The sequence below is a fragment of the Orbicella faveolata genome, unplaced genomic scaffold, assembly GCF_042242905.1.
Source record: "Orbicella faveolata isolate gen_17 unplaced genomic scaffold, um_ofav_v1 contig_15, whole genome shotgun sequence".
NCBI classification, from domain to species: Eukaryota; Metazoa; Cnidaria; class Anthozoa; order Scleractinia; family Merulinidae; genus Orbicella; species Orbicella faveolata.
This window is the reverse complement of record NW_028301542.1, coordinates 3,570,687-3,585,000: the sequence shown is the minus strand read 5'-3', so window position 1 is coordinate 3,585,000 and position 14,314 is coordinate 3,570,687. Positions and strand designations below refer to the sequence as shown.

The 14,314-nt window shown below is 37.3% G+C and overlaps 1 protein-coding gene and 2 long non-coding RNA genes across 3 annotated transcripts; 2 read left to right on the top strand and 1 right to left on the bottom strand.

The window, feature by feature from the left end:
• The first annotated feature begins 874 nt into the window (after positions 1–874).
• LOC110064841 (uncharacterized) lies at positions 875–7,196 on the top strand. Its single transcript, XR_002298365.2, has 5 exons — positions 875–1,760; positions 2,659–2,737; positions 3,681–3,803; positions 5,242–5,327; positions 6,755–7,196. It is a non-coding gene; the product is annotated as an uncharacterized LOC110064841 (long non-coding RNA).
• Positions 7,197–7,494: 298 nt separating this feature from the next.
• LOC149113167 (uncharacterized) lies at positions 7,495–12,041 on the bottom strand. Its single transcript, XR_016206697.1, has 3 exons — positions 10,764–12,041; positions 10,282–10,350; positions 7,495–8,912 (listed from the first exon to the last, which is right to left on the bottom strand). It is a non-coding gene; the product is annotated as an uncharacterized LOC149113167 (long non-coding RNA).
• Positions 12,042–12,059: 18 nt separating this feature from the next.
• LOC110048945 (uncharacterized) lies at positions 12,060–14,087 on the top strand. Its single transcript, XM_020754703.2, has 2 exons — positions 12,060–12,327; positions 13,322–14,087. The coding sequence occupies exons 1-2, from the start codon at positions 12,141–12,143 to the stop codon at positions 13,837–13,839; spliced, it is 705 nt and encodes a 234-aa protein (XP_020610362.2). The 5' UTR covers positions 12,060–12,140; the 3' UTR covers positions 13,840–14,087.
• Positions 14,088–14,314: the final 227 nt, after the last annotated feature.

The window sequence follows — 14,314 nt, the reverse complement described above, 5'->3', positions numbered from 1 at the left end:
AATTGTAGGGGATCCATTTGGGCCCAGACTGTAGCTTCGTTGTACCTGAAACGTAGTGGACGTTTTCTGCCCAAGTAGCTGAGGGGCTATTTTCCTGAGGGTTTCTGTGCCCGTTTACGTTTCACCTAATTACGATTTTCTTTGTTCTTGTTATAATTACATTTTCGACTTTTTTAAGGGACATATTCGTACGTGGTTTGTTGTTATTTTGTCTGAGCCCATAGGCTTATACTCAAGTCTGATGTTAAACAAAACAGAAGGGAAATAGGGTTAGAGGAAAAAGAAAAGGAATGTTATTTTTGTTCGTTAGTAATTAACGTAAGCCATAAAACAGCCAGAAAATCTTCAATTAAGAGTAACTATGCGTGATCATTCGAGACAGTGTCGGGTCGGCAATAGAACAATCTGATTGGTCGATTTTAGTTATTGGCCCTCTGAACTATTAATCGATATTAAACTTAGTCGTGTAAAGAAAAATATATGTATATACTGCACACGAAACGTTCAAAACATGCAACTGTTTGGTTGACCCTTGTGACTGCCTCCTAATACGGCTGATGGCCATTTTTAAAGATCAGACAGGAAAAAAAGAGCTTGGTCAGTAAGCTTTTTCGTTTTCCCAAATACTTTCATTTCTATAAACTCTTGGTCTCCGGCCATCGTATTTTTAGTTTTACGCAGAGGTTAATTACACAGATCCTCCATATACAGCTACATTTTTTTAGGTGTGCGGACAAATCTTAAACTAGCAAGTGATGAAGTTGGTACAAAACGTGGACCCCTCACTCTGTACCCCTACTGGACCCCCTTTTGAACCCCATCTGGACCCCTTCTGGACCCCTATCTGGATCCCCTTTTGGATCCCCTTCTGGACCCCCATCTGGACCCCCTATTTTTTTTTTTATCTGGACCCCTTTTACTCACACAACTCTCGGACTAGGGTTAGAGGAAAAAGAAAAGGAATGTTATTTTTGTTCGTTAGTAATTAACGTAAGCCATAAAACAGCCAGAAAATCTTCAATTAAGAGTAACTATGCGTGATCATTCGAGACAGTGTCGGGTCGGCAATAGAACAATCTGATTGGTCGATTTTAGTTATTGGCCCTCTGAACTATTATTGGCCCTCTGAACTATTAATCTGGCCCTCTGAACTATTACTCTGAACTATTAATTACACAGATCCTCCATATACAGCTACATTTTTTTAGGTGTGCGGAAAAATCTTAAACTAGCAAGTGATGAAGTTGGTACAAAACGTGGACCCCTCACTCTGTACCCCTACTGGACCCCCTTTTGAACCCCATCTGGACCCCTTCTGGACCCCTATCTGGATCCCCTTTTGGACCTCCATCTGGACCCCCTATTTTTTTTTTATCTGGACCCCTTTTACTCACACAACTCTCGGACTTTTTCGTTTCTCGCATGATTCCTTGTTAGAAACGTTCAGAAGGTTTCGCTTTGGTGCGCGGGGCCCTTCTACAGACCCAGTTTTAAGCTCTCATAGCGTTTTGATTAAATTTGCATTTGACGAGGGCCAATCGGTGACCCTCTTCAAGCAAAAAGCAAAATTAATTCATTCAACTACAGCACGTTTTGCTGCGCGCGAGGTATGAAGTGTAAGGGGTTGCCTATTTCATGGCTAAGGAAAGCGTTTGTGATGGACGTAGGTCAGAATGTTTGAGGAATTCACAAGCTACGGAAGATCAAAAAGTCCCTCTCGCCTTGTTTGGAAAATGCTGTTTATAAGAGGCAAGTTCGAGGTGAGTTGTTTTAGCATACGAATGGCCTTCAAACTCAGAAACGAAACGTTTGATTTGTTAGCTTGTGGATGGTCTCCTTTCTCATACTGGACCTGAAATGTGACCTCATATACGCTGAGTTGTTTGTGGTTAGTTCTTTTAATTTTGAGGCTGGGAAACGTTCTTTGAATTGGTGTAGAGCTACTGTGAAAGAAAAGATGGCGGCTGTACATTTTACCACAATACCTTGGGAACTTACCACTGCTGCCAATAAGAGCCGCATTAGAATGCTGTATTCTGCAAAATTCGTCCTTGTACTAAAAACGTTGTGCATCCTAGATTTGAAGTTTTTTAGAACCTTTTTATGCACACCAATTGCACAAGTTAATGTAACCACCACCACCCCCCCCCCTGACCTGGCTTAGCCCCTTCAAACCCCAGTTTAGCCCCCCCCCCCCCCCCCCTCCAAGCCTACCACAATTGACCACAGCCCAAACATAAAATGCACATGTAAGCATCTGGAGGGTTTTGGAGAAAAGGAGACTGGCTGGAGCCAAAAGATATGTTTCCTAGGGAAGCTGTGAAATGAGAAATAATTCCATTGCTACTGTAACAAATGAACCATACATTTATAGCTGCTAAAAGTCAGAATTTCATGTAGGAAACCCAAAGCCACATAATATTTCAGTGAAGGTGTTATTTCTGTTTACCATTTGACACAGTCTTATGACATAAATGGCAAATAGTACTTTTTAAATATTCTGAATTTTGAAAGGCAAAAATTTCAGAAGCTACTATGCAGCTGCAATCCATTCCAATTTTTGTAATGTTATTTCATTTTCCCTCTTCTCTTGGATTTCCAATATCACCAGCAAGAATGCAGTAGATTTATAAAAATACAATCTCCTTCTTTCAACAGTGTGGATGATTCATGGTGATGGAACAAATCGCCAAGGATTGGGAAAAAAGCCTCCTTAAGTTGTGTTTTATTGCAACAGGTGAATACAGTTTCTTCTCTAGTATTCCATACCTCGAATACTGATAGTCTCCTTTGCAGTGGTCAGTGGTGTCGTCACGAAATGCTTCTCTCTGGGGAGGAGGGAGAAGTGTTGTGTGACAACCCAAATAACACTTACAAAGGAGACTTTATATCAGCTTGTGAATGAATAACAACAGTTCCAGTATGTTTTACCTTAAGGAACCATTACCTCTTAATATGGTGGGTATATTATATGGCCAACCTGACTCTAACTTAATGCAAATGAATATATGAAAGATCAATTATATTTGAGCTGCAGCAAAAGATATGAAGACATCAATGATCAGTGACCTGTATATACATTTGCATTCTTTATACATTTGCATTCTTCACCATCTATTATGAACTCACAGTGTGACCAGCTCCCAGTTGGCTTGATAGCTCAGTTGGTAGAGCACCACAGTAGTATCACAGAGGTCATGGGTTCAAATCCTATTCAAGTTTGAATTTTTTTTTTTTCAGGCTTAAATTTCACAGCTGCTTAAGTTGTGGGTATAACTGCGATGATCATTGACTTCTTCACTCTAACTTAAGTTGGTCATATTCCAACTTGGGCTTTGGGTTGGGATAAGCCAGGGGGGATAATAGGCTTTTGGTACCTAGATGACCTTTTACTCCACATGATACAGATGCTACATATGAAGCTCTCACCATCATTTTTCAGCACTAAGCAAAGATTTTTCTTTAAAATATGTTATTGATGTTTGTTTTACTAATGTAACATTGCTATAATCAGTCAGTCAGCTGGTCCTTATCATGTTTTGCGTGTCATAAGTTTTAAGTAGATGTCATGGCTTCATAAGTTTTCTTGTTTATTCATAGGTTTCATGGTTTCTTAAAGGTTAGTCTCAGAGTTTTCCTTGTTCAAAGGTTCCGTAATAATATTTTCTTATGTTTTGCAGTTCATCTCTGGAGAAGCGAACTGGTTCGATTCTTCCCCCCAGGAATGTAGTAATGCAGTGGATACCCTATGGGAAGTGGGTGGTAGAGAAACTGAAACATGCAAAGGATTGTCGAAAGAGGAGGTAACAAAATTGTAAACATAATTTATTATTTAAGTTATGTTAATGGGAATCTATAGAATTTGTCTATATTATTCTACCACAGTCAATTGTAACTTGTTGATATTGGCATGTTGTCTGAGCGGTGTGCTGTTTCAGAAAATATCCATACCTCCCCGACAGAAGGAATTGGAATTTCCTGGGAAACGGGACGGGGGTTCTGCAAAACTGAATAAATTAAAGAAATGTATGAAGCTTTATAATTGGAACTTTCCAAGGAGGTGGGGTTCTTAGAAAAATTTCCTTCTGTGATGGAGGGATGGGTATTTTCTGGAACTACACAATGCTAGTGCTATTAAATCGATGACCAGTGGCAGATCCAGACCTCTAGTTAGGGAGGGGGGGGGTTGTTTTGCTTGCCCTGGGTCCCCAGGCCCCTCCCCTAGATCCATCACTGGTGACCAATACCATTGAGCACACATGCGACAAGAGATCATTCATGGAAAATTTATTGAGTATCTTACCTGTAACTGTTCTGGATTGACACCAAGCCATGAATGACAGTTTGAACAATGGTTACTATTTTAACTTTTTATTTTATGTTTTTAGTTCGGTTTTTACCTAGTGTACTTAGCAGCAATCATTTGGGGTCATCTCATTATTAAGAGGGTCCTCAAATGAATGTCGTGTGACGGCCCCAAACAACGGCTGCCAACAGCTGACTAGTTTTTGCCTTGATTAATAAAAATTTCTCTTTGGACATGTTCTCAACTAACTATTCAGAGCTGGCAACCATTTTTAAATATAAAGGAGTCAAATGGCTCCTGGGAAAAAAGTTCATTTCCTGCCCTGTCTCACCATCATTCGTCAGTGCTAAGCAAAGACTTTTCTTTTAAGTACAATTTATAATATGTTTTTATCTGCAACAATGCCAACTATAAAGTTAGCTGGCAGCCAGAAATTTCAGACCTTGACTCTATTCATTTCCACAGTGTAATACTATCATCCCTAAAAACAAGACAGAGAGGATTGATATATATTGATTGCTTGCATCAAAATGAAAGAGGTTTTATTTTGGACATTTACTTTGACACTTTTTTTCTCATTTCAGACAAATTGCTGAAGCATAGCAAAGTAAATTTGTGCCTACAAAACATGATTTGTGAAAATGAAAGTTTTACCTCACACACAAGGTTGACCACACTGTCAAATACACCAACAAGAAAACAATTCAAATTCTATCAATCTGTTGCATATCTCAAGCAGTGTCTGAACTAGAACTCAATCCATAAACAGAACTAAGAGCTTTGGAGCTACTTAAAAGTTTTTTATCTTGTACTGCAAAAATTTCAGACTCTTAAAATTTTTGATGATTTTGCTCTAGAAACATTTTTTGTCTGAAATTGAAATCTGCCAGAAATCTTTGGCAAGTAATTTACATGTATCTTGCTTCTTCCAACAGTTTCTAGATGACTGATTTCATTAACAGTAGAACAGCAAACCAACAAAAAGATTGGAAAGGGCCTTATCTTTATCATATAGCAAATGGTGAGTGTTAAACGTGTGCGAGTTTCAGTCTTTTTTAGTGAAAGGTATATCTTCTAGTAAGGCCCTGTCTATGTACCATAAACTGTCACTTATAATCCCTGGTCTCATACAACTTGGTAAGGGGCCTTGGATGGGCTTGTAAATGGAGGGACTTATATCGTGGGAGAGGCTTATTAAGTGGAATAAAAATCTGTTTCCAATTGGGCTACACTAGTGTTGACTGGAATATGTTTTTCATATGCACTAGTTTTTAATTTAGCTTTTAAACATCGTAATAGATTAATTTCATTTCATTTGAAACTTGAGGAGGGCTTATATTTGAAGGGAGGGCTTATAAGAGGCAGTTTATGGTATATGATTAAACGCTTCCTGGGTGCTCTAAAAGTCCTATCTTCTTTCAAATTCTCCTGGGAGACTATTTTTTCTTATTGAGGGACCAAGAACCTGTGATTGGAGGACCAATCTTTGTTCCTTAATGGAAAAGTTTAAAACCATTTTGGTTTATAAATAATGACGACATTCCACTGTTTGCTTAACATCATTATCAAGTCAGCTGAGTGAATAAAATGGGTTTGAATTTAAATATAAACTAGGAATTCCTAAGAGAGACAAATTCAAAGAAAACAATTTGGTTTAAATGTGAACATCAATGTTGGCGTTCAAAACCTGCATTTGGCTTTTGACTGAATTAGGTGATTGCTGATCTTTAAATCCGGCATTTACACCAACACATGCTTCAACGAACACAAATACTCCTCAATCGGCACATAGAGGAGCATGGACTAACAAAGTCTGCCTTAGATGACAATCAATTTTATATTTTGAAGAAATGCAGATCGAAGTTTGATTGTTTTGTTTTTGAGTTGCTATTTGACATTAAGGAACTGAACCCTGTGTTAAATACACAGACTCAATTCATGCTAAACTTTTTATTGAATAGTAAGTTTTGTTGTATCATATACTTGTACATTTTTTAGCATTTTTTAACCATTGTTTTCTTTACATTCGTCTCTCTTAGGAATTCTTAGTTCATATTTAAATTTGAACCCATTTTATTCACTCAGTTGCCTTGATAATAATGTTAAGTGAATGTCAAAAATTCATAAATATTTTTAAACCAAAATGGTTTTAAAACTTTCCAGCTTATTGCAATGTTTTATTGTGAAATTATTAAGCAAATTTCTTCTTCTATGAATTAATTATGATGGTTAATTCTGATGGTTTTCACTAATGTGCCTATAGTAGGCTTCTCTCGAAAAATGTGAAGTAGATTGAGAAAGTTTTAACATCAAAACATTGTTGTAATTTCTCTACGAAACCGTTCACGAAATGCTATGTACGGGTGTTGCATTATATATTTTGGGATCTCAAACATTATCTTCAGAAAATGCTTTATGACTTACTTTATTTGTGATTTTTTCTTCTAGGTTCAAAGACAGATCAGAAAGCTACATGGAGTCACCAAGAGCGAAGCAAAGCAAAGCAGATTGTAATAAAATGAATTTTGACAGGAAAATGTCCGGGATAAATGCTGTGCTTTTGAGTGGCCGAGGAGAAAGTCGACAAAATTGTCTTGGATTAGAAATTCGCGCTTTAAAATCAACGAGAAAGTCTTTTGACACTAATTCTGTATTGGATTAAAACATTTGGGAAAAAATTCGGAAAAAAACTAAGTCTTTTGGCGGGAAAAATATTTCTTGGTAAAAGATATTGTGCTTTTAAAAGAGACCAAAAAAAAGTCGAAGAAAAACTAAGTCTTTTGGTGGGAAAAATATTTCTTGATTCACGATATTGCGCTTTTAAAAGAGACCAAAAAAAAGTCGAAAAAAAACTAAGTCTTTTGGCGGGAAAATTGTCCTTAGAATAAAAGTCTGCCCTTTTGAATGGTGTCTGGTTTTGAGTCAAAAATATACTAAGTCTTTTGGCGGAAAAATCTTGCACTGTGCAACAGATTTCTCTCATCAAAAGTCAAAGTATAGGTTTGATTTCTAGCTAGACTCTGTTCAAAAGTGTAGAATTTTTTTCTTTTTGGCAACCCTACATAGTCAAAAAATAGTAAAAGAGATAGCCTACATTTCGACTAGTTTCCAGGCCCCTTTTAAAAGCGCAATATTTTTTATTTCTTTTGTAAAATGAAAGACAAAAGAGAGATAAAAACAAACAATAGTTGTATTGTAATGAATAAATATTTTATTGTTTTCAACCATTAATGTAATTTACAAGTTTTATTAAGGTAAACTTGTTTACAACATACTATTAAAAGAGTTGAAAAAAATTATTTGTAGAAATTGCTTAATCAAAGAAACACTAAGTCTGAAACGTCTAAGATTATTACAAAGATCACCACTAATAAAAAATAATTCTGGCAAAAACTAATCGCGAGATGTCTAGTTATAAGAAATACAGTGAGCGAAACAAACACTAAAGACTAATGAAAAAAATTATCCTATTTTTACGAAGGAGTGTTATACTGAGCGTGTCAAAGTTATTGGTAAACATTAAAATAAATTCAAACTGGTTCATTGCTTTGTACATCAGTTTCAAGCAATTTGTTCTGGATTTTTGAAAATGAATTTTCCGTCAACTTACTTGATAGCTCCTTTGCAAAAAAATATTTGCTAAAAATTCTAAAAGCATTGGATTCAAAAATTAAATGCGGATCCATATTGTAAATTGAAACCACGCGAAATACACAATTCATACGCTACATATGTAGGTTTTGTTTTCAAAATTGCCTGTTAAATTTTTTGTGTATTTGTTTAGTACATGCCCAATTTACCGTAAATCAATGCAAACAGTAAAATCTGGGGACGAGACAATTCCAATTGACTTCGCGGTAAACAAGCGTTGAATTGCATGAGCAGCCAAAAAAAAATTTCAGGTTATAAATCGAAACTTCACGGAATATTTCATATATACGCTAACAATTTTGTTTTCAAACTTTGCTGTTAAAAAGGTTTTCTGTATAGTTTATTTAGTGCGTGTCAAATTTGACTGTAATCAACGGCATAATCTGGCGAGATTCAAGACAATTTTTACTGAATGTGCGACACGACACAATTTTGAATTTTTAATTTTATGTGCTAAAAGATTTGAGTGTAGCTTAGAGCATCTTGAATTTAACTGCATGCAAATTCCAAGATTGAAGACAATTTCAGCTAACTGCGATAAACAAGCAATTGTTTTAGTCTGTGGTTTCAATAACATGGATCCGCATTTATTGAATCCTTTCAGTCTCGAGGTCAAGGTTTAAATTCTCTATACCTATACGTTTCTCTTAGCATTAGTTGTGAGAATTTGGCTACCAATCAAGACTAAAATAAGACAGATTTTCTCGTGACTTTTCTGCTTGACACTGTTCTGATTTTGGTGAGGAAAAATAGACTCTAGACCTCACGGTTTCGAACGATGTAAGTATCTAAAGTATTGTCCTTTACCGAACAAAGTATTACCATCAGAAACCACACAAGCATGATCCAGAATCTTCTTCATGTCAGCGGGCATCAGGTGTCCATGAGAATCCAGGACATTCAAGCCATGAAAATCCCCCCATGGGAGTCCACCAGAAACCGCAGCAAGGCGTTACTAAGGAAATATAAGCAAAAGGAAAGGTCAACACTTCTGTAACTTAACGCTTGTTCCACTGGAAAAATTGTAAATATGCACATAAAGGTTTGAACTCAAAATTTAATTCAACTACAGAAAGAAATCGACAGTGATTTATTGTAAATGTACTTTTTGTGGCAAAACAGTTTGCATTTGTTTGCATTGCGATAGAATGTATTCACAATAATAATTTCATGTTATAAAGCAAATTAGCTATGCAATCCTACAACAAACACACCAGAAGAATTTAAAAAATCATCGACCCTTCACCACATTTAAAAGAGCAACGGACAACTGTTAGACATATGGTCCTTTATATACTCCACTGGACTGCCAACAACCAAGTCGTATATTTTTCGCTTTTTTTGCTGTAAAATAGTTAAATTTGAGCGTCTCATTTATTTCAATATTGTAATCTGTTTACCTCGCAGAAATCACGTTGCTATTAAATAATTTGCATTATAATAAAAACTAACACGACGGCCGTGTCGAGTGCGGCCTTTTGGAGGTCGTTCAAGGTCACCAAACTCCAGAGGGATGAATGAAAAGACATTTTGCGTCAGCGAAACTATTTGCTAAATTCGTCAATACTATGATATAACGAGAAATAAAATTCAGGTCGATAATTTTGTTATATACCGTATTTATCTGTCCTTGACAAATTTGTTATCTCAAACAAGTCTTCTTACGGAGAAACGTTCCCACAAGGATCCTTTGCTTAGAATTGACGATGAAAATCTCAGTTATGTCTTTAATTCTGCCAAAAAAGGTTTCCAAAAGCCCGTAATTCAATCTCGACAAAAAATATCCTTTCATGATCAGAGCAAAAACAATTTTTGAATCTCTGTTGGTCTTAGCAAATATCCGGTTGCTTGAAGCTCGCGTCTTTCTTCCATTTTAAAAAGTGGGCGCGGTCAACAAAGATTATTTCAGTATGGCCAAACGAAATTTACTGCATAAAAGTTCACGGCGACTCAAAGGAGGTTGCGGCAATTTCATCTAAGGACGATTTAGAGCATTTTTTCGGAAATTTTAATAGCTGACCACAGCAGTACCAACCTACAAGTGATCAAGAAAACAAAGTAAGTAATGGCATCAAGGTTTTTTTTCGCTGCGCTTGTTCGTAAAATTTTTTTTTTAACACTTGAAAATAAAATTCCTAACTTTATGTGTCATTGAAGCGGATGGGTGGTGACAGATTTCAAGCAAAAATCTTCAACTTGGGCATATTGACTTGATGTACTACAAAATTCTCAGAACTCACACTAAAAGAAAGGTAGCGCAGTTCGTAAGGAGAATATACATTTTGAGCTTTTGACTGAAAGAGGCGACTGAAAGTTCAAGTTACCTGAAGTAATCGTGTCATGGATCATACCCCTGGGATCTCCGTCCGTTTCATCGCAGTCACGTCTCAGTCCTAGAAAAGGACAAAATTAAATTAGTTACACGTGAAATTTGCGGCTGGTTTCAGGATACCGAAGCAGGCCTTCTCTAATAAATCTCGCCTCACTGATGGCGTGAAACAAGTCAAAACATTGAGAAATGAGCGAGTTCAAAATCCACTTTGGAGAACAAGAACTCAATTGCAATTGTCTCAGTCCCTTGAAAGTTTTATATCATGAAATATCACTACCGGTCGAATGAATTCACAGATAGCAAGAAGTTCTAAGTGTCGACGTTCGTTACTGAGTGGACAAGGTTTAACTTATATTTGAAGAGTGCCATTTTTTCGAAATGTTTACCAACTACTCGGAGAGAGCTTGTTCGAAGAAAGAAGAAAAGTCCCGGTTACTTCTACAAAAATATATTGGTTTTGTGTACAGTTCTTACCTTGGCAAGACGTAAGAACCATCATGTTCGAAGCACGTCCTTGCAAGGTTTGCTTGTAGTAAATTCTTGTTGCAGGTGTTGACGTTTTGGAATGGCCCGAAACAAAAGAACAGTCCAAAGTGAAAGCTTGGTACTTGTTGCAAGTTCAATTTCGGCTAGTTGAATTCTTGGACAAGACAGTAGATGTGCGACCAAGAAACGCCACGCTGTAAATGTTTCAGCGATGTATAATTAGCAATTTAAATCTGCACACAATTTTTCGACCATGCACCGCACGACTGATTAAATGCAATCATTTGATTGGTTCTTCTTCTCATTAATAAGTGCGCGATATTTAAAAAACAACAGGAATAAAAAACAACAGCCTCCATCTAGAGCGAAAATATGCTCGGATATTTGTCCGTGGACATTATCTGTTCCGAGAAGCGACTGAACAGTTTTCCGAGAGTGAAACTCGAGGAAAACTCGGAGCCTCGAGGAACAGATAATGTCCAAGGACAAATATCCGAGCATATTTTTCAAAGTCAAACGGAGGCTATTGTGTTTATTTTCCTTCAAATATTTTCCGCAAAACGCGAGATTTTGGACATGTTTGATCAAAATGGATTCAGGTTAAGCAAGTTAGTTCGTAAGATGCAGCTATGACATTGCCACTGGTGGGAAATATGATAAAAAAGTTCTGAACAAAAATTGAATGTCAAGGCATGCCAATTATTTCTAGTGTACTAAATAATAACCAGGGGTTGACACATTATGCCGGAATAATTTTGAGCGTAGAAGTAAAGGTCGAACGTCGACCCTTATGCCAGCATAATAATAGTGCCATTTTGCCACAAAACAATTATTTTTTATTCGTACAGTAAAAATCGTAAAATGGGGTAAAATACAAGCCATTTTAAAATTCTACGATGCAGTTATCGTTTCTATTAACATTAACACATTTGACTTGTTGCCAGTGTTCTTGTCTCAGTTTGATTATTTATAAGTTTTTTTCCACTTTTGACTGACTTAAAAAGATATCGTTTGTTTCTCGGGAGAGGGCTAAAACAAGGGCCGGGAAAAATTCGTCAGTAAGAGCATAATAGCCCTCCATTGGAGGCAGAGCCTAAAAGCATGATATTTGATTTTTGATTCTAAAGTCTTAGGCCAATGGAACAGAACAAAAAGTACTTCGACTAATCGGGAAGTGCTGTAAAACGGCTAAAGAGTTTGAAATTGTCACATGTTTTTGTAGGCCTGGTAGTATTGTGTGACAAGAACACGTACTAAAGAAATTTGCATCTTGAGACAGGCAATATCACCCAGGTCAACAGACAGAAACTGAGATTAATTTATCCTGCACGCTTCGACAGATTAGAGTCTAAGGAGCTGAGGAAAATGGTATTTAACTCAAAAAAGCCTCTGAAATTTTCCAAGTTTCTGAAGTCGAGATGGTTGACAGATGTGACAGATCACATGATAAAGAAACCTAACATAGTCGTGAATATCTCCAACAAAGACGCCATTATTTCGGGTCCGGAGCCTCGCAAAGTCTTACCTCCGCGCAAGTCGACCATTTTACAAGGTAATAACACTGATATTTTACACTAGGTTGTATGGTCGTTGGGAGTTTAATTTATTGGTTTACCGTTAATTCAGGTGATATAGACGATATGAATGTTCGAGGTTTAAGACATGGTGAAGATTTCGTTTTATATCGGTCACAGTATATGGTTATAGTTTGTAATCGTTATAACTTTATGAATATGCAAGAAACATTTCTCAGTTTTCTATCAAATAAAGTTCGTTTGGCTTCCTTCAAAATGTTCAAAGCTTGGCTTCCTTCCTCAAGTATTAAAGAAATTATGACATTTCTGGTAAAGCTAACAAGCTCCTTGATATAAACGGTAGCTTTAGTGTGCAGTGACACTCGCAAAAATTAGTCGCTGAACGTTTACTCACCTGAACAAAATTCGTCCTTGCTTAGTCGTTTCTGGTCCAAAAAGCCCGCCGAAACCATCAAATTATAGCTGAAATGTTCGTATTTCCGTCGGGTTGTTTCGGTGGAGGAGGAATTACAATTCTCAACGAAAATAACCGATTCACTTTTTTTTTTGGAGTACAAATAAATGGTTGTTGTTGTTGTTGTTGCCGGAAACTGGGCAACGCACTGTGTCGCATAACTACAAACTAAGTTTTTGGAGGAAAAGATTTAGGTGGAAAAGATTTAGGTGGAAGACGGCAAGAACAGAAGTGCTTTTTGATTTGATTAACTTAAAGTATTAAACTGCTTCGATATACCTCTAAATTAAATGTGGGCTATTTGTTGTGTCTCCAGCAATCCATGCTAGTCACGACATCTGATTTTGCGAGTTTTGTCGCTTTGCGACCAAAGAAAAGGACTTTCTTTGTGTGAATATGGAACAAGAAAATATACCTAATATGATTCCTTTTTTTTTTACAGAGGCATATTTCATACTTAAAATGCGTGAAAGGGGGAGGCAAAGATCATAAAAAGTGGTTGATCTGCGACAACTGAATTGTAACATTTCTTGTCGCTTTCGTGTCACACATTACAGGCGTGAGCATTATTAGTGCCGAGTCCCTTATCCTCATCAAAGTCCCGGAGGAAACCAACATCGGTGGCATGGTGCTAGAAGATGGCTGGTGCCAGCTGACAGCACAAGACCCGACTTACCCGAAGGATGTCCCGTTGTACAAATCCCCTCAGTTTGATGTTGGCTCGGTTGAATTCGATCCTTATCTAGTGACCGGATCAAAAGGAGGCGCTGTTAAGAAGTACAACATCAAAGTCAATGTGTGGTTTTGTCCAGCGAAAACCAACTGTGGCATCCATAACCACCACACGGTCCCAGAAATGCTTGAGGTACACACACAGATTTATGGAACGGGAAGAATGCAGAAGTTTCACGAGAAGGAGTTCAAGAGCATCTATGAAGATGTAATAATGTGTCCTGGCTTCACTCATGAGCCCTTCGCTGGCGTCAAGGAAAACGGCGACATCTACTATGGCTGGCATCAGTATTATTCTGATACCGATTGCATCTGGATGGCAATCGAGCATCACCCGGCTTAATTCGGGGAACACTTGGTAATGTTCGGGGATAACTCGGCTATGTTCGGGAATCACTCGTGTTAAACTCGTTAACAGTTAACAGTCAAATTGAAACTTCTAAGCAGAAGAATAACAATAGACATATTTATACATAAAATAATTATATCAAGTGGTAGACCGTTATATATCCGTGTTCGGCAACAAAGAAATTTATATATCTTGTATAACCTGCGTAGAGGGAAGAATAAACATTTGTCCAGCTACTTTTCCTTCCTCTTGTCTGTCGTTCTTTCTTCCTCGGCGATGAAGAGAAAAAAACCAGTAATGTGCCCATGGTCTGCGCGCGAGGCGAGTGGAATTAAAATGCGCGTTACGGGTAATTAAATGCCATGCATGTCTTTCGCGAAGCGCGATACACGCGCTGGAGGTATCGCGCGTCTTGAATTTTCTGTAAAATCCCCTTTAAATGACCGCCAGTTTAGCAAATGAAAAATGC